This window comes from Prionailurus viverrinus, chromosome A2 (genome assembly GCF_022837055.1).
Source record: "Prionailurus viverrinus isolate Anna chromosome A2, UM_Priviv_1.0, whole genome shotgun sequence".
Lineage (NCBI taxonomy): Eukaryota > Metazoa > Chordata > Mammalia > Carnivora > Felidae > Prionailurus > Prionailurus viverrinus.
In genome coordinates, this window is record NC_062562.1 from 135679073 (window position 1) to 135700689 (window position 21617).

The following is a 21617-nucleotide window of genomic DNA, read 5'->3' on the forward strand; positions in this document are numbered from 1 at the left end:
GTTTCTTGTCTTGTTGATTTTAGCTATTCTAACAGGTGTGAAGTAGTATCTCATTGTAGTTTTGATTTGCATTCCCTGAGGACAAGTAACGATGAGAATCTTTTCATGTGTCTGTTGGCCATCTTTATGTCTGGTTACTAAGTTTTAACGTTAACATTTTATACATACATTAAAAAAATAAGATAATACTATCATATATGTACAAGAAATTTAAAATTTTTTTAGTTGAGATATAGCTTACCTGCCATAAAATGTACAAGTCTTAAATGTTCGCTTCAGAAATTTTCAGTTTTTTAAAAAGTTTATTTGTATGTTTTTGAGAGGGAGCGCACACATGCATGTGGGTGATGCAGAGGGGGTGAGAGAGAATAGCAAGGAGGCTCCATGCTGTCAGCGCAGTGCCTGACATGGTGTTGGATCTCACAAACCATGAGATCATGACAGCCAAAATCAAGAGTGAGACGCTTAACAGACTGAGCCACCCAGGCGCCCCAAATTTTCACAATTTATATGCAACCACCATTCACTTAAAGAACATTTTCCATCACCAAAAAAGTCCACTCATGCTTCTTTCTAATCAATCCCTGCACCCTTTGCCCAACCATGCTTTAACTTTTGTCACCAAAGATTAGTTTTCCCTGATTTTGGATGTCATGAAAATGGAATCACACAGTGTGTATTTTTTGTGTGTATCTGGCTTCTTTCCACTTAACTTGATTTTGAGATTTATTCATGGTGTTGCTTGCATTAGTACCCCGGTTTATTTATCCCTTGATGGGTATTTGGGATTATTATGAATAAGGCTGCTATGAACATTCCAGTCTTTTTGTGGACATATGCATTCATTTCTCTTGTGTAAATACCTTATGAGATTACTGGGTCACAAGAGAAAACTTGAAGGTAAGTCATTTTGATGGGTTATACAACAAGTTTTTTGTCATTTGAAAATCTGTATTAAACAGAGCCCTCCTCAAACAAAATTTGTGTAGATGTTTAATGAAAATTTGAAGTGAAATTAAATATGTTCAGCCATAGGTGAAACATCAAAAAAGTACCCATTCACCTTGTTTTTATAAGGTCTAAGCTATAACAAATTGTTTTTGAGTCTCTGGAATCATGAGTTGTTTTAAATTATTGTAAACAAACAAAAATGGTGGATAGGGTCATATCTTAATTAGAACTCAGGTTATTAGAATCCTCTAACCCAAATTTGTTTAACTTAATTTTAAGGACACAGTGGCTCATTGTGAATTACAGCAATGTCTAAACAACCATGCTAGAATTTTTATGTATAAAAATGAATTATTCATTACTTCCAGAGACAACCACTGGAACTCTTTAAAAACAAGTTCTTTGTGAGAAGAAATGGGATTTTAATTTAATTTTACATCACCTATGTGATATTTTCTTACTGTTAGCTAGTGTCTTCATAATAACAGGACAGCATCTCTTACTATTGCCTTCTGATATTATTGAATATTCAGAAATTCCTTCAGGAAATTATATTTTTGTAATTACTACCTGAATAATGACTCCTAAATTCATCAGACACATTTTAGAAGTACTTGGAATTTATTAAAGCATGTGACAAGTTTTTCATATCTGTGACTGAAATAAGGGAGTAACCCATATTTTTAAAATATGGTGCATATGTAAGATACTTTCTTCTTCTTTTGTGTTGCTTCACTGGGGAAAAGATGTACATTTTAACAAATAACATTAGGTTGTTTTATTTATCCATATGACAGTGTAATAAAAAAAAATGGATCTCCATCCCATATCATACACAAAAATCAGTCCCCAGTGGAGTAAAGACCTAAATGCAAAGAGCAAAATTTTAAAGTAAAAATATATATATATATGGGAGGAAATCCCCACAACCTCAGAGTAGAGGAGAAATTTTTTTCCCACTAAGTACTTGACTGTTTAGGGCTTTCTCTTACATAACTACAGTGCAGTTATCAAAATCAAGAAATTAAACATTGATACAATACTATTTTCTAATCTACAGACCCTATTTATATTTCACCAGTTGCTGATCCAGGATCCAATCTAAGATCACGTTGAATTTTACTGTAATGTCTCTTTAATTTGGAACAATTTCTCAGCATTATCTGTCTTCTGTGACCTTCACACTTGAAGAGTACAGATTGTTTTGTAGACTGCACCTCAATTTTGGTTTGTTTCCTCATGATTAGATTCAGCCTATGAATTTTGGGCTGTAAGAGATATTATGTCCTCAGTATATCCTATTAGGAGGCACATGATATCAGTTTTTCCTCTTACCTATAACTGTGATCATTTGGTAAAGGTGGTGTGTGGCAGGTTTCCTCAATGTAAGTATATAATTAAGTATTTGGAAAGATACTTTTCAGACCATGTAAATGTCCTGTTGTCATTTTATCATACTTTTACCCACAAATTTTAGCATCTATTGATTTGGCATGCAACAGTTATTGCAGTGGTCATCCAAGGTGATTTTTATAATTCAGTCATTCCTTCTACATTCATTAGTTGAAATCTGTTGTAATGAGGAGCTTTCCCTTGTTCATTCATTTCTTTTTGTCAGTGTAGACTCATAGATTCCTATTTTATTCTGTGAGTTACTACCCATTACTATCATTACTTAATTTGTTGTTTGAATTGTGGAATTTCTTTTAAAGGAAGAAAGAAAGCTCATAAGAAAAACAACATACAAAAAAATTTTTGACAGTAACACTTTTGTATTATCTTAGACAGTTGATGGGCAGAAGTTATTTTTTTTTTTTTTTTTTTTGCAGGACAAATGTATTCTGACATTTTGGATATTATTTTGAATACACTATTTTCTATATAAGTAACTTTATAGTCATATGTTGTTATCTGCTCTTTTACCAGAAGCACAAAGGAATGGAATATACTTTCTGTGTTATGTTTATCTTTTTGTATACAGTTTACACAAAATATTATTTGGATCCAAGAGGAAGAAAAGGAAAAATAGAGCTGTTTCAGCTTTTAGCTCAGGTTAATACATTAAGCTCTACATTAGTAGGGTTAACTTTTTTTTTTAATTTTTTTGTCAACGTTTTTATTTATTTTTGGGGACAGAGAGAGACAGAGCATGAACGGGGGAGGGGCAGAGAGAGAGAGGGAGACACAGAATCGGAAACAGGCTCCAGGCTCCGAGCCATCAGCCCAGAGCCCGACGCGGGGCTCGAACTCGCGGACCGCGAGATCGTGACCTGGCTGAAGTCGGACGCTTAACCGACTGCGCCACCCAGGCGCCCCTAGGGTTAACTTTTTAAAACTACCCTTCTTGGTACAGTTGTTACGAAGTTTGCCTGTCAGATGCCAGTGACTAACACAGATAAGAGTTAATCTTCCATCTAGCCAAACTTTCCTCCCCAAAAAAGCCTCCTGAGTCCCCCACCCCTACCAATCTAGAATTGCAGTTTAGAAATACAATGAAATAACTCTTTATTGAATCCGACTCCAATTTAGAAGGACTTGATTTCACATTAATACATGGAAGAAGATGGTGGGTAATGCAGAAGATTTAGCAGAGGGCCTGGGAATGTATCTAATAATTTAATTTACTGGGCTCTGCCAGGAAAGCTATAATATTCCCAAGGGTAAATAGAGTAAAGCTCCATATGTATTAGAAAACCTTTGAGGAAGTATGTTTTTTATTATTTTCAGGAATTCATTCTACTCTTGAGAACTCTTGTATGACCTTTTTTCTTTTCTTGGATTTAGAAGTGGTCTAGAATAGTTTTAAAAATTAAAAAAAATGTCAGCTAAGAAAGATGGATGTAAGGACATGTTGAGTCTATAACTGTGCTTAGAAGATACCTTGATGATTGAACAATTTCTTAGAAGACAATTAAGCATTTATTGTGGAGGATGTATTTCCTTTCCTTTATCACCTGAGAAATCCAAAAAATCACATTCTTCTTAGTTGGTGAAATTCACAGAGACCAGATTACAAAACTCCAGGCATAGCTGGTATAATCCAAGTTGTGTTTTGGGTTCTCAGACAGCTCCTATGACCTTCCAACCCTTAATGGTACTTCTTTTAATCCACCATTCACTTTAGGTATTGTGAGCAGTCGTTAACTTTTTGGTCACTGTGTACTAAGTGCATACATTTAGTGCAATGACAAAGGCAAATAAGTCTGTAGGAAAAAAAAATTTCGATCATTTTTGCTTTCTTGGTAAAAACTGTAAATAGAACTGATTAAAACTCTAAATGGTATATGCCTTTTTTTGAAACAACTTAAAATTTCAAAGCTCAACAACTTAGCAATTAGTAAATATGCTATATGTATACTGCTTGCTATTAGTACTTTAATTTTGCCAGTTTTATAAGTCATTAGGGCTGTGAAAAACAATTGCCTCAAAATTCTAAATGTTTTTGAAAAATATTGATAAGTTCATCGGCAAGTTACCACAATTTTTATTTGTTGCTTTAGTAATGATTAAGACTTTGTTTTTAATGCTAACAGCTCCTTATCTTAGTGGAGGGGGCGGCGGGTGCAGAGCAGCTATACAATGAAGAAAATTAAGAAGTTAAGACATTTACATAAACATAATAGATTTCAATGTATGTTTAGCATGCACTGCCTGTTTTAAAATTATTTTTTATATTTTGGCTTTTGATTTTAATAGTAATTTTAAACACTTAGAAGAAAATAATTTTGAAAACACAAAACATAGTAGTATTCCATTGTGTAGAAACACCATCTTTTATTTATACATTCACTCATTTGTGGACTTTTGGGTTTTGGTTTTGAGCATTTGTGAGTAGATTTTTGTATGGACATAGGTTTGCATTTCTCACCTGGAAGTGAGATTGTTTTGTGGTGTGTGCTTTATAAGAAATTGCCGAACTGATTTCCAGGCTGCTTGGTAAAATTTCGCATTGCCACAACCATGTATTAGAGTTCTAGCTCTGCATGCTCACCAATACTTGGTATAAGCAGTCTTTTTTATTTTAGCCATTCTGCTAGGTATGTAGCCGTGTTTCATGATTTCAGTATTCGTTTCCCTAATGACTTAGGATGTTACACATCCTTTTGTGCATTTATTTGTCTTCTGTATATCCTATGCAGTGAAGTGCCCAAGTCTTTTGCTTACTATTTTCTTTCTGTTCAGTTTTGAGAACTTATATTCTGGATACAAGTCCTTTGTCAGATATGTGATTTGCTAATATTTTCTCCGGTTTGTACCTTGTCTTTTCCTTCTCTTAACAGTGTCTCTAACTGATCAAAAGGTTTAATTTCAGTGGAGTCCACTTTATCAGTCTTTTTTTTTAATGGATCATGGTTTCAGTATCATGTCTAAGAATGTTTTGCCTAACCCTAGGTCATGAAGATCTTCTGTTTCTTTTATTTTTTTTTAATTCCATGTTTTACATTTAGAGCTGTGATCCATTTTGATGTAATTTTTTTATAAGGTGTGAAGTTTAGGTTGATGTTCATGTTTTTGCTCACGGGTATCTAATTATTTAAATACCATTTGTTGAAAACAAATTCTTTCTTGATTGAATTGTCTTTGCACCTTTATCACAGTTGTTTGGCCATACATATAACATATATATATATATGTTTTTGGACTCTTAGTTCAGATCCATTGGTAAGTCTTGAAATCAGGTAGCGTGCATTCTCCAACTTTGTTCCTTTTTCAAAGTTATTTTGGCTGTTCTAGTTCATTTGTCTTTACTACTTTGCATTTACTATTAAGGGTGTGAAATAACATTTTATCCTTTTATTTATTTATTTTTTAATTTTTTTTAATGTTTATTTTTGAGAGAGAAAGAAACAGCACAAGCCGGCGTGTGGGGGTGGGGGGGGGGGTGGGGAGGGCCAGAGGGAGACACAGAATCCAAAGCAGGCTCCAGGCTCTGAGCTGTCAGCACAGAGCCTGCCTGACACAGGGGTCAAACTCACAAACCGGGAGGGATATCATGACCTGAGCTAAAGTCAGATGCTTAACTGACTGAGCCACCCAGGTGCCCCTATCCTCTCATTTCTTAGCCAAAATCTATTTTTAATACCATGTGTATGTGTTTGTGGTTATTTTGGTCATCACAGTGGCTTTTTAAAATTTTTCTTGCATTTGGAGAGGGGTGTCTTAATACATGGCCAAAATTGGCATTCATTACATTCTTTATGCATAGAAAAGTAATAATACATAAAACATATCAGTGTTAGAATCAGCTTGTTGATATGTATCAGAAGAATCCTGCTTTGGGGCATTTGGGTGGCTCAGTCCATTAAGCATCCAACTTTGGCTCAGGTCATGACCTCGCAGTTCGTGAGTTTGAGGCCCGCATCAGACTCTGTGCTGACAGCTGGGAGCCTGGAGCCTGCTTCAGATTCTGTCTCCCTCTCTCTGCCCCTCCCCCACTTGTTCTCTCTCTCTCTCTCTCTCTCTCTCTCTCTCTCTCAAAAAAAAACATTAAAAAGAAGAGAAAAATCCTGATTTGATTTTGATTGGGCCTCCATTGAATCTATAGACTAGTTTGGGAAAAATTGTCATCCTCACATTATTGGGTCTTCCAATCCATGAACATATCTCTCCATTTATTTAGCTCTTCTTTCATTTCTGTCATTAGTATTTTGTGTAGTGTTCAGTACACTAGTCCTGCAGATGTTTTGTGAAATTTACATGTAAATTATTATTGTTTTAGATTCTTCAGGGTTTTTTATTTTAAATAATCGTGTTTACTGCAAATACAAAGTTTTGCTTTATTTATGAAATGTCTTCAGTCAGGTCTGTTAAAAACATTTTGAATTTAGACCTTTCTTCCCCTCTTCTTTTATATATTTTTTACTAATTTGTGATTTTACAGAAGCATAAATATAGTATATCTATTTTCTTTATTGTACCTAAATGCATCTTATTTCTTCACACATTCAACTTTTCTCGATTGACACTTTTTTCCATTTTATTTTAAAAGAAGAATTTGCTTATAAGAAAATGTTTATATGGTAGGTAGCTTTGAATCCTTAAATGCGTTAAATATGTAATTTATCTGCATTTAGCCTGTACATTGTGATTATATTAAATAATTGAAACAGTAATAAAGTTGAAGAAGAGTCACTATCTAAAAAAAATTTTTAAGCCATTTTCAGTAGAACTTTGAAATAGTATAATTTTGTGTGTGTGTGTGTTTTGATTATTTTAGCAGAGGCCTATGCCATGGACCATTTATATCTTCATTTCTATTTTAGGTGCGTATAGCAGCAAAATTCATTATTCATGCCCCTCCTGGAGAATTTAATGAGGTGTTTAATGGTGAGTGTTTAATTCATAACACTAAGGCTTGATATATCAAGCACTTTTTTTTTTTTTTAAGAATAAATTATATAACCAAAATAACAAAACTGGTGTGTGTGGGGGGGGGGGGTATGTAGAAAAATATGTGCTTTCTGAATTACAATGAAAATTTTTGTCAATCTGGATTTCGTAATGGTTAGAATATACTTATGATGTATATGATAATTATGTTTGAGTAAGTTAACCTTAAGAGAGTAATATTAATTTTTTAAAAAGACAAAATTTTAACTACTTTTTTGAAATTGTGAAATGCAGTTTTGTATTTCTTTTAAAGAAAAACTGGGGTGCCTGGGTGGCTCAGTTGAGCATCTGACTTCTGCTCAGGTCATGATCTTGCAGTTCATGGGTTTGAGCCCTGCATCAGGCTCTGTGCTGGCAGCTCAGAACCTGGAGCCTGCTTCGGATTCTGTGTCTCCCTCTCTCTCTGACCTTCCCCTGCTTGTGCTCTGTCTCTCTTTCTCTCAAAAATAAATAACATCAAAAAAAAAAAAATTAAAAACCTACTAGAATAATATGAACAGCCAGAACAAACAGAGGAAAAAAAGCATCGTTTTACCATGTTCAGAAGATGAGAGCACATGTAAAAACTATTTAATTTATATCTTGTAAATTAGTTCACAGCATGCCCTTCTTTAAACCACAGTGGCAAACATTTTTATGATTATACACCCATAGCAGAAGTTTAAACTGTTAAACAGTCCTGGTTACTATTAAAACTGTAACAATAGCTCCTTTTTAACAATAAGAATGACATGGTTGAAAAAGTCACCAGGAAAATGGCCTGTAGTGATCTTACAAAACTTTTCTTAAGCAATTTTAAGAATAAGTTACCGTATCTATTTAAATATATTTGGACTTCACTGTCTTAAATTAAACTAATTTGCCCAGGATTCTTAATTTTATTTTAAAAATACTCTATTCCAGAGTAAACTATGTAAACATGTTTTTAAAGAAGTTTAATCACTAATTTTCATTCATAGTATAAGATATAATGGAATCTCACCTCAAAAAAGATCAGGTTTGAAAGTCAAAAAATGAGGCAAAAATTGAAAATCCCTTAAATCATCCAAAAACTATAATAATGCATAATTTAGTGCATACAATTACATATGGTAATTTTTATGCACTTAAAAATTTAACCACTGAGCTACACTCAGAGAAAGAATGGCAAGTCTATACTGTATTCTGTATTCTTTTTTTTTTTTTTTTTTTTTTTTTTTTTTTAACGTTTATTTATTTTTGGGACAGAGAGAGACAGAGCATGAATGGGGGAGGGGCAGAGAGAGAGGGAGACACAGAATCGGAAACAGGCTCCAGGCTCTGAGCCATCAGCCCAGAGCCCGACGCGGGGCTCGAACTCACGGACCGCGAGATCGTGACCTGGCTGAAGTCGGACGCTTAACCGACTGCGCCACCCAGGCGCCCCTTCTGTATTCTTTTTAAGACAACTAAAATCTCAAGTAGTGGATTGGGAACTTGGGAGAGAATTCAGAAATATTTCTGCTTCCTGTAGGGTTTAACTTCTGTTTTAAGATGTTAGCCTCTACTTTCCTTAGGTTCAAAAGTTGGCATGTAACTTAAATTGATAATGGTGAAACTACACTAAAGTCAGTGGTCCCCATTCTCTTGTACAATTCATAGAAAGTTTTTCACTTAATGTTCTTACCTTGAATAAATGCCCTACAGATTTGTTAATCAGAAAGGTCCTTTTTAAAAGAATGTATGAGTCCTAGAAATTGCTTTTCTAAGTCTCATTGGAAATTGACGGTAAGTTTTGTGTTGAGGCACCGTAAATTTGGGCATTAAGGATAAACCATTCAGTAGGCTTGGGGTGGAGAGTGAGCTATGGAATAGTATATTATAGAGGTAGACATAGTATATTATAGAGGTTTTAAATAAGGAGTATTTTAGAATTAAAAAGGAATTAAATATTTGAGGGAAAAATGTCATGAATTTGATTATTTTCATTGCTATTTTTTTTTGATAACACCAGTATGATAATTCCAAGAGAAGTGACAAATTTTAGAATTGCCAAGTCATAAAATCTTGTTAGTTTAGTGGTTACCAAATACTATTTCTTAGTCTGGTGTTGCTAAAATCATTGAAACATAAATTTCTGGTCTTCATTGTCAGATACTGATTTGGTAGATCTGGGCTGGTGCTCTTTTTTTTTTTAAGCCTCGTACTCACCACTTCATGGGTCCAGTGTGTTGCCTGGCTTGGAACCACAGCCTAATCCTTTCTGTGAGAGTAGATTTTATTCAATTTTTTCTATTTTTTCTTCTGTACTTTCCTTATGATAAAAGCAGGACTTTTTTTTCCAGTGTAAAGCTAACTGGATCAAATAGATGTTGCTTTAAAATTTTTTTTTTCACATTTAGAACTGGAAAAGATATACTACCATGCAGTACCACTGTTAATAATTATGTTTTCAGTATTGAACATGAAAGCATCATATTTATCAAATAGAACTCCTCAGTTTGCTTTGTGAGACAGAAGTAACTATAATTTTAAATGTCTGTATTTTTTAAAATAATTTTTAGGCAGTAGCTTCTATTGTTTAAAATAAGTTAACTTAGAAATCAAATTAGTATTATTTTAGTGGTTAGTGAAAGAGATTTTTTTTTTTTTTAAATGAGGGCCTGCTACTGAAAAGAGGCATATGAATAGTCAGTATTTTTTCTTTTGGAGTAGCTTTATGATTTATGTAAAAATGATCCATAGACATTCTGAAATGTCCAAAATATAAAAATGAACCTAAAAATGACCCAGAATTCTACCCTCTCATTCTCCAGCATTTGAATGAAATACTTAATATCACTTAGTGTAGACACAGATATATAACATTACATTAATAAGATAATACTATACATGCTGAATTTTCCCCTTCCTGTTTATCATGTTATGGATGTATTTCATGTTGATAAATACACATCTACATTTTTTTCACATCTACATTATTTTTAATGGCTGCTCAATTTTACACTGTTTATAAGAACTATATAGTGTGCTTATATTTAACCAGTTACTTAATGGAAGATACTTAGGTTAGTTGTGTTATTTTCATTTAATGAAAAGATTAGGGTAACATTGTGGTATGTACTTTATGATAGCAACTGTGTGAAATAGCCAAGTGTGTAGGGAAATAAAGAAAATATAACAGGATTAGAATAGATTTTTTTTGTTTTTTGTTTTTTTGGGGTTTTTTTGGTGAGATTATGTGATTTTTTTCCTTATTGTTTTACAAAGTGCTTGGATTTTCCAATAAAAGTATTATTTTTAAAGTTAGGTTTTAATGATGAGTGGGCAAATGTCTACATAATAATTGAGTCTAAAATAAGAACAGAATTAAGAATCAATAACCAAAGTGAGATTGCTTCACTATATGCTAATTTGGATGTAAATTTTAAAAAATAAAAAATAAAATTAAAAAAAAGAGATTGCTAAATCAAATAAAGCAGTTATCCATATTGAATTAAATGCTTTCATCTGTTGTTTGAATATGAGCTGTCTTAGGACAGAAATGTCTACATCTGTGTTCTGTTCACAAGCTGTTTCTTGCTTAATCCCCTTTACTGTGGAGCAGATTCATTTGAAACTCATGCTGGTGTTATCAAACTGAGATGTGTGTATTTTCTGCAGATCTTACCAGACCATCTTTTTGATGGAGCTTATCTCCACTTTCTTCGGAAATTACAGTGTGCCTACATTGGCTATTAAAGGTATAAAATAACATGTACAGGTTTCACCTGCTATCTGAAAGTAGAGCATTATGTGAAATCTTTCATAAACTGAAATGGCGTAAAGTGGAGAGACAATTACAATTTGGTAAAAGTGAAAATCCTCCTTGGATTCCATTCAGTCAGTAAAAACAGTTAAAAGCCAAGTGGCTCAGAGTGAACTTTTAGATAGCTGGGGAAATCTGTATTTTTTTTTTTTTTTTTTTTTTTTTTTTTTTTTTTTTTTTTTTTTTAATTTTAAGTAGGCTTCACGCCCAGTGCAGAACCCAACACAGGACTTGAACTCACAACTATGAGATCAAGACCTGAGCTGAGATCAAGATTTAGACACTTACCCAACTGAGCCATCCAGGCATCCCTGGAAATCTGTATTTTTATTTAATTCTCTTATTCCCAACCAGTATCTTTTAAAAAATAATATGATGGTATGTTTTTATGGTTATTTTGGTCATCAGAGTGAAGTTTTGATCTTGCTTACATGTTAGGGGTAAGAGAAGAGTGGGGAGTGTTGATACATGACTAAAGTAATCTGCATTCATTATATAGAAATTTCAAACATATGGAAATAATAATATAATACATAATACTTGTTTTGCAGATGTTCGGTTACTGCTTAATAATGATAATCTTCTCAGGGAAGGAGCAGCTCAGTAAGTATTACATATTAACATAACTAAGTGACATGATGAGAAAAAATGTTTTAAAGGTGGTTTTTAAGCACTAATTCCTGAAATAGATATTTGTACATAAAGTTTAAATGTACACATGTATTATATGTGTGCACTCAGCTAAAAGAGAAATATTTTTGATCGCAGAGGGACATAGGGACACAATTATAACATAAAATTTTCTGTTCATTGAGTGTTTGGTAGTGGCTTAAATACTTCTACATATATACTACATTTTGGCATTTGCAAGAATGGATAAAATTATTTTAGAAACTTAAGAGTTTTGAAATTGTGATTGCTTTTTTATGCAGGTTTTACTATGTGTTTGACCCTAATAGATTTTTGAGAATTAGGAATTTATTTTATCCATAAATACCTAATATAGTACATGACACATATTAAGTAAATAAATATTTACTAAATTTGTGAGTAATTCAAATAACTAGGCAGTTTAAATCGTAATACATAATCTTTGGACCAGTGCCCACAGTCATGACTTGCCACAACTGTCTTAGGATTTCAGAGCAGTAATTGACTCTCTTCTCTATTCCCATCTCCATCTCCTATGTTAGGCTCACTAACTCCATAATTCATTGGAAAATGGTAAAATTAAATGGATTTTTAGGTGCCATACAAAGAGTGTTCAGTGTCCACTCAGGCACCTTTTTTAATCCTGGTATTCTACCAGTAGGGGGAATTTGCTCTTATTCTGTTTTTGTAATGTTTCAAAGCTTTATCAAAAATCTGTCCTTTACAGTTAACCCTAATGAAGGTGGAGGTTCAACAGACTTCTAGGCATATCTGATTTTGCTTTTGATTTAATTTCCTGGTTTTTTTAATAGCAATGTTTATTTATCTGTTTTTAATCCCAATATAATGAACATACAGTGTTACATTAGTTTTAGGTGTCCGATACAGGATTCAGCAATTCTGTAAATTACTTAGTACTCATTACAGTAAGTGTATTCTTTTTTTTTTTTTTTTTTTTTAATTTACATCCAAATTAGTTAGCATATAGTGCAACAATGATTTCAGGAGTAGATTCCTTAATGCCCCTTACCCATCCAGCCCATCCCCTCTCTCACAACCCCTCCCTCCAGCAATCCTCTGTTCTCTATATTTAAGAGTCTCTTATGTTTTGTCCCCCTCCCTGTCTTTATATTATTTTTGCTTCCCTTCCCTTGTGTTCATCTGTCTTAAAGTCCTCATATGAGTGAAGTCATATGATATTTGTTCCTCTCTAATTTCGCTTAGCGTAAGCATAGTTGTAGATGGCAAGATTTCATTCTTTTTGATTGCCAAGTAATACTCCATTGTATATATATACCACATCTTTATCCATTCAACCATCAGTGGACATTTGGGCTCTTTCCATACTTTGGCTATTGTTGATAGTGCTGCTATAAACGTTGGGGTGCATGTGCCCCTTCAAAACAGCATACCTGTATCCCTTGGATAAATACCTAGTAGTGCTGGGTCATAGGATAGTTCTGTTTTTAATTTTTTGAGGAACCTCCATACGGTTTTCCAGAGCAGCTGCACTAGCTTGCATTCCCACCAGCAGTGCAAAAGAGATCTTCTGTCTCTGCACCCTCAGCAACATCTGTTGTTGCCTGAGTTGTTAATGTTAGCCATTCTGACAGGTGTGAGGTGCTTATCTCATTGTGGTTTTGATTTGCATTTCCTTGATGATGAGTGATGTTGAGCATTTTTTCATGTGACAGTTGGCCATCTGGATGTCTTCTTTAGAGAAGTGCCTATTCATGTCTTTTGCCCATTTCTTCACTGGATTATTGGTTTTTTGGGTGTTGAGTTTGATAAGTTCTTTATAGATTTTGGATACTAACCCTTTATCTGATACGTGGTTTGCAGATATCTTCTCCCATTCTGTCGGTTGCCTTTTAATTTTGCTGATTGTTTCCTTCTCTGTGCAGAAGTTTTTATTTTTATGAGGTCCCAATAGTTCATTTTTGCTTTTGTTTCCCTTGCCTTTGGAGATGTATTAAGAGGTTGCTGCGGCCAAGATCAAAGAGGTTTTTGCCTGCTTTCCCCTCAGGATTTTGATGACTATCTGTTTTACATTTAGGTGTTTCATCCATTTTGAGTTCATTTTTGTGTATGGTGTAAGAAAGTGGTCCAGGTTCATTTTTCTGCATGTCACTGTCCAGGTTTCCCAGCACCACTTGCTGAAGAGGCTGTCTTTATTCTATTGGATATTCTTTCCTGCTTTGTTAAAGATTAGTTGGCCATTCGTCCATTTCTGGGTTCTCTATTCTGTTCCATTGATCTGAGTGTCTGTTTTTGTGCAATACAATAAGTGTGTTCTTAATCCTCTTTACCTATTTCACCGTATTTATTACTTTTTATTCTGAGAAAATGTACATAATATAAAGTTTGCCATTTTAATGATTTTTAGGAATGTGGGCCTTTGGCACTGATTGCATTCACATTGTGTAATTGTCACCACTGTCCATCTCCAGAACTTTTTAAATTTTCCCAAACTAAAAGTCCATACCCATTAAACAATAATTTCTCATTCTCCCCTTCCCTCAGTCCCCTGACAACCACCATTCTGTTTTCTGTCTCTATGAATTTGACCTCACTAGGTACCCCATATAAGTGGAATCATACATTATTTGTTGTTTTGTAGCAGGTTTAGTGTACTAAGCATAATGTCTTCAGGGTTCTTCCATGTTGTAGCACGTGTCAGAATTTTTCTTTTTAATGGTGAGTTTATAAACCACATTTTGTTTATCTATTCATCTGTCAGTGGACATTTGGATTGTTTCCACTCCTCTTAATTATTATATTTAAAGTGCTTTATAGAAATCGATTTACTCTGTATCTTTGACTTTAGTTATTAGCTTCTGAGTGAATGGCTGCTCATTCCTAAGTTTTCTAAACCCTATTTAAATTATTTGTATATTTAAATAAAATGAATTTTCTTTATAGTCGCATGTGCCATGTTGACAAAAATCTTACAGAAGTAAAGAAAATGTACAGCATTTATAACTTCTAACAGCAATACTTTCAAAGTAAACTATTCCTCTGAGTTCTCTGTGTAAATAAATATGTGGGTTATTTCATGTAGGTACAAGAATTAGTGGATTTTGTTTTGTTTTTAGTTAAGAAAACAAACTTGATTTGTTGAAAGAACAAGAGTTTTTCCCCAGCAGAATAAAGTTTAATGAAGGTCAAAGAAATATTCATAATTATATAAGTGGTATGAAATAGTCACATTTGACTCAATGATGAACAGTATTGAAATTGTATTTGTCCAAAGAAGTACTTATCTGATGATGTTTTTACATTTAAATTAAATAAATTATACTTGTTCTAAAAAGAAATTAGAATGTGAGCTGCATATCTCTTTTATTATGAAACACATTTTGGGGACAGTTGTAGTCCACATTTCATGCATGATGTGTATACATGGAAATACCTGATATTCTGATATTCTAAGGAAACGAGTCTGAAGAAATCAGTAACTAATGATAAAATAAGATGTTTATGATATGATACCAAGAAAAGGCATCAAAACCTTAAGGAGAAAGTTCAAATTGTCTTGTATGTAGTTATACTATTAAGTGATTACTAGCTAGATGAACACTTAAAGAAAATATTGTGGTTTTTTTTGTTGTTAACTTCAGTAGTATTCTTCATACTAAATTTCTCAAAACTATTCATTTGAGTTCATTTGGTAGACATCTGTATTTGTGAAATGAGAAATATGCCTTAAATCATTGGTCAGTGTCCTCTATAGGAAATAATTTTCAAGCCAAAATAGTATTATTCTCATTATTCACTAAACTTGGTTCTGAATTACTTTTATGATACCTCCAAATTTCTGAGGAAACTTTATCACCGATCATTGAGGCTGTCCAGAACTACGTAACCAAAGCTTGCAAGGCATGGTAAAAACATTTAGAGTGTGTGCTGGTGGCGGTTTCACCAGAGTAAGTGCGTAGCTGTAGTCGCATTTCTTGCGACTTGTGATCTTTGATATTGAATTTCTTTTGTTCAGGTACTTCTCTTTCGTACATATATATACTTCTTTTTTCTTTTACCTTTTCCCTGCTGCTTTAACTCTTTTAATCTTTTTTCCCCCTCTTCCTATCTTTTTGTAAGGGGAAAAACATGGCTATTATTCTTGAGTGGTTTTAATGGGATATTTTTACTGTGGGCACAAATTCAGTATGTTTCATAGGATGGAGAGTACCAGAGAGTTGGTACTCTCAAGTCTAACTTTTAAATGTCCAGAAAGAGCCTTTTATTCAACTGACCTATGAATGCCAGACTTTACTGTGATAATGAGATAAATAAGCCTCTTAGGGATTTTCTAATGGGGAGTCAGAAATGTTTAGTATCAGGCCAAATGAAATAAAATATTATCATAACAGGGTGTATCAAAAGCTTTTGGAGCCCAAAGGAAGGAACTTTTAATTTCTATTTAGAAGTGGCTTTGAGCTGAATTTAAATGATATACAGGGTTTGAATAGTAAATAGGGAAATAAAGTGGCTAAACTGAAAGAGACACCTGGTAAAAAGTATAATGTGTGACTGGTGCAGGACTAACATTAACGGGTGTAAAAATCCAAATACAGGAACAAGTATTTAGAAATGGATGATTGGGCTACAGAACTCTATAAGAGCAGAGAAATCACGTTTTCATTGTATCTAATAGAGGATTTAACGTGTAGATATTTGCCTGGGTGGAGGGGTGGGTGAGTATATGATGACTGCGTGGATGGATTAAGTTTTCTGAATTGGAAGGGACTCTAGAAGTCATCTAGTCCAAACCCTTCTTTTTATAGATAAGGTAAGTGGGCCCCATGCTAGCTAATAACAGGGTTTGGACAAAACCTAGGTATTATGTATTCTGAGTCCTAGGTTAGTGAGTACCTTTCCCACAATACCATGTAACTGTCACCTATTTAATTTGCTTTGAGCATTTAAGAAAAAAATTTACCTATTTTAAACTCATAGTCGCCTTTTCAGATTTCCTCTTTATTCCTCACTCCCAAGTAATGTATGGATGGGGTTTGGTATTATGGGCAGTAAAGGGCCTAGAATCAAATTACTATCTACATATATTATTTAAATATGTCTTTCACTAGAAAGTGAATCCTAATATCTAAGTGATCTAGAAACTTTTTTTATTTTTTTCATCTCAAACATACTTTTGAGATCAATTCACTTAAAGGGTAGTAACTGCCTGGCTATGTTGAAGCTATTCTTAGGAAAATTATAGTTTTAATGAATTAAGATCAGAAGTGAGTACTACCCTTCCTCCCCGCTCCCACATCATGCATTTCTATGTGTATACCGCCCCCCCCCCCATCTTTTTTGAACATTCAGTGTCAGGAATTTGACAGCTAGTAATTTAATTCTACTTTGCTAGATTTTGCATTTGCTAGTCTGCTAATTTATCAGTAGTGCTTTGCTCAACCAAACATTCCTTTCTAGAGGAGACTCAGTAGCTAATACCTCAAAGTTCAGTGGATGTCTTGCCATCTAGAAAATCTTCCAGGTAGAATAGGTTTAGAGATGTATTTCCAAATTTCAAAATACTCAATATCTTTTAAGTGGAGAAAAAATTCCCAGGTTATATATATGATCCTTACTTATTTTCTAGATAGTTTTTTGTACTATGAAAAGCTTTCCTATAAATATATTACATAAATATGTAATTTAGTATTACTCATAGAATAGAGAGGTTTTATTCTCAAATCCAACTTATCACCATTTCCTAGTTCCTACTCTTCAGCAGTTCTAACATGGACATTTGCCTAGTAACAACCTAACTGCCTTTTTTTTTTTTTTGGCTCTAGTTGCTCCACTGTCCAGTTGTCATCCACACTGCTACCAGATTAATCTTCTCTAGAGGTAGTTAGGTTCTTCCTTCTCAAAAAGTTTCTGTGATTCTGCTTTGCCTCCCAAATGAAGTAATTATTCTATCAACCAGGGCCTTTCAATTTAGTAAATATAATTGAACACAATGCTATGTGTCAGGCCTTGAGCTTGGTGCTTCCTATGGTGTGAACCTAACCTATCTTCTCATGTGTTTTGTTTATCCTGGTCTCTCTAAATGGAATACTCTACCCATTATTTCAAGGCCATTTCTCATTGTCAGATTTCTAATGAAATCACCCCTACTTCTCTTCTTATTCTTGCCTTCATGGAATATAGTTTTTAAAAATATGTATTCTCCTTGGAGTACCTGAATGGCTCAGTTGGTTAAGAGGCTGATTTCAGCTCAGGTCATGATTTCACAGTTCGTTAGTTGGAGCCCTGCAAACGCGTGAGCTCCAGCCCCATTCTCAGTGTGGAGCCTGCGTGGGATTCTCTCTGACCCTCGCTCACTTGCACCTTCTCTTTCTCTCTCTCATAAATAAAATAAAACTTAAATTTAAATTTAAATTAAAATAAATAATTCTCCTTGATGCTTCTTTATTGGCCATTGTCTTATAGTACTTTCTACTTTATGTTATGGTTATGTTTATCTATTATCTCTTATTCAACTGTAAGTCCTTTGATCAGAGGATCTGTCTGATTACTCTTTGCATCTCTCCTAGCACCTGCTCTGTTTCCTGGTATATTTTGTACTAAATATATACTTGAATAATTAGATATGTAGATGGCTAACCTTTACTTTCAAGGTTTTGAGTGAAAAGTCAAATTATATTTACTGATTTAATTTTCTTTTGCTAAACATTGAAGGTTGGGTATTATTCATCAGTTTTAAAAGTAGCCATATCTGTATAATAATTTTAGTTAACATAAGATCAATAATGGAGAATTATAATTTTATTTAACTTGCCATATGTAGTGCAGGAGATTTATTGACAAGTGAATTGTTCATGATATTTTAAGAGTGGTAAGTTTGTAACTTTGAATAATTGGCCTTTTTCTTTTTTAGTGCATTTGCACAGTATAATTTGGACCAGTTTACTCCAGTAAAAATTGAAGGTTATGAAGATCAGGTATGTTTCATATGAACACAGGATCTGACTATTCTTTGTTTCATTTATAATGGTTAATGTATTCCATAAGAATTGTGAAATGGTATGTGTAAAGATTAAAAAGTGTTCATTTTAATCATAGCCACTTATGGGCAAAGTAATTGAAAATTTGGTTTCTTTTGTTGAGACCGATAATACTATTAGCAGAAAGTCCCTTTTAGAAGTGTTCAAATGTAATTCTTTTGAGATTTTAGAAAATAATTGCTTTAAATCTACTTTCTTGTTTTTTATAGGAAAAAAAATCAATCCTATATTAATCCAAAATCTAGAATATATATTAGTAAGATTTATATCATATTTTGGTTGCTCTGGAATTCTACAGTTCTTCATGTGAGTAACTTAGCATTTAGTAATTATTAAATCTTTTCTTTCCAAAGTGAAAGCTAGAATTGCTAAGAAAAGCTACCAAAGGTCACTAGTTTTGTTTTTTGTTTTTTGGGGTTTTTTTGGTTTAGAGTTACAAATAATCGAACAATGATTGTATTAATTCATATTGTGCTTTTGTGAAGCACAATTTATGTAAAACAATATACAGAAGGAACTGGTAGGTAGAACATGAGAGTTGTAACAATTCTAAGTGGCTCGTTATGTCAAAGCTTGCTTTTGGCGTTATTCATTATGTAGTATGTAGTCTTGTATTTACAGGGAAAGTGTAGACAGAAGATGACTTGTAACTGCACAGAAAACAAGCATATGTGTATAGACAGGCATGTGTGTACACATATACGAACCTGTGTAGTGTTTCATTTTATGAATCTCCTAAATTTGCTTTTCCCTTGGGAAATGTTGGGTTTTGGTTTTGGTGTTGTTTTTTTTTTTTTCCTTTCTTTTTCTTTAACGGTAAACAAAGTTATTGTTTATCTTTGTACCTCTGGGCACATTGACTATTATTTTCTTAAGATAAATCCCTAGAAGAATATTTGCTGGGTCCAGGGAATCCACCTTTTCAAAATAGCTCCCAAACTCATTTATGAACTTAGCGTACTATTAATACTTAAACCTAGTAAAGGTAAAACAAAAAAAGCAAACTACACTAATCTCACATGTGATCGTAGATTTAAAAACTTTAAATAGATATTAACAAATAGACTTCAGAAATATATTAAAAAATGAAATATGAAGACTAAATAGAATTTATTACAAAAATGCATGAGTGGTTCCATGTCAGACAATATATTGGTCTTCTCTATTAAACAAATCAAAGAAAAAAATTTTATGATGTATCACTAGACAGTGAAAAGGAATTTGCTAGTTCTCATTACAAAAACCCTAAGTTACCTGGGGATAGAATAAAACCTCTTAAATAGAGTAGACTTTTTAACAAAAATCACAGTAAATATCATAGACTACAAACAATAAAATAATTTTAGTTAAAATAGACAATTTGCCAGGTTTGCTTATCACTATTATCTAACATAAATGGAGGTATGGCAAATAAGACAGGAGAATGAGATCTTTTAAAGCTTTAGGAAGGAAAAGAAAACTCTTAGGTGGCATGATTTATAAAACTAACCTCCCAAGCAAAAGAAACTGCTAGACTTAAAAAATTTTTGTGGGATGGCTGAATTTAAGGTAAGTATACAAAACTCATTAGCTGTTTTCCCTCGTGCCAAATGAGTACTTTACACTAGAAATGGTTGGAGGGGGAGGAATTCCGTTTTAAATGGTAAAACTGTGCATTAACCTAGGAATAATTTTAATATGAAAGGCAAAAGATTGTGAAGACAATTGTGGTTATCTTCTTAAAACACAAAACAGGTGAGGGGGTGCCTGGGTGGCTCAGTCGGTTGAGCGTCCGACTTCGGCTCAGGTCATGATCTCACGATCCATGGGTTTGAGCCCCGCGTCAGGCTCTGTGCTGACAGCTCAGAGCCTGGAGCCTGCTTTGGATTCTGTGTCTCCCTCTCTGTCTCTGCTCCTCCCCTGCTCATACATACTCTGTCTCTCTCTGTCTCAAAAATAAAAACATTAAAGAAAAAATTTAAAAAACAAAACAAAACACAAAACAGGTTGTGATGAACAATGGGAAGGCAACACCACATTCCATTTTGAAATAGAAAGTTAAATTACTTAAAAATTAAAATGTGAATTTAATGTAATTTGATTAGAATCCTAATAGTTTTTTTAATTGGTCAAAATGTTCATGATTTATGCGAAAAAAATACATGCTTGGGAAAAAAACAAGGAAAATGTAAGAACAATAAGAATAGATAAGAGAATTTCTAGATAGCAGAAGATGCTTTATAACCAATGTAAAGTCAAATCAGAATGGTATTGTATAAAGTAGATAAACAGATCAATATAGCAGCATATAGAACCAGAATTTAGTCCCAGAATATATGAAAATTTTTTTATATGACAAGATCATAATTTAGACAGACAAAAAGTAAAAAATTGACACAACTGGTTTCTGTCAAGAAGAAAGTTAAGTTGAACCTCTGTCTCACAATGTACAGAAATAAATTTCAGGTAGATTAAAAATTTGTAAAATGATTAAAATTTTAAGAGAAAAGAGTCTACTTGTACAATATTAAGGCAGGAAAGACTGTCTTAAAGTCTGGAAACCCAGAAACTATAGAAGAAAAGATGGACATTTTGCTACATAATAATTATTTTAACCATAAAATGAAACAGATACCTTAAACAAAGGACTCATAAATTTATAAGACAAAAAACAACTCAGATGAAAAATATTAAAGAATATTTGTTCACAGAAGAGCAAATGGCCCACACATGAAAAGAAATTTAGATCTATGAGTAGTCAGAGAAATACAGTTAAAGTAATGAGAAATTTTATACCTGTTAGACTGAATAAAGAATTGTATGCCTATTGATGATGGTAATGTGAAAGGAAGTACATCTTATAT

The 21617-nt window shown here is 33.3% G+C and overlaps 1 protein-coding gene across 1 annotated transcript in view; it reads left to right on the top strand.

The window, feature by feature from the left end:
- CAPZA2 (capping actin protein of muscle Z-line subunit alpha 2) overlaps positions 1 to 21617 on the top strand; it is a 58850-nt gene that overhangs the window by 21216 nt on the left and 16017 nt on the right. Inside the window, exons 2-4 of the mRNA XM_047848693.1 lie at positions 7215 to 7278; positions 11659 to 11710; positions 18648 to 18711. Coding sequence (XP_047704649.1) covers positions 7215 to 7278; positions 11659 to 11710; positions 18648 to 18711 — 180 coding nt within the window. The remainder of the gene's footprint in view (positions 1 to 7214; positions 7279 to 11658; positions 11711 to 18647; positions 18712 to 21617) is intronic.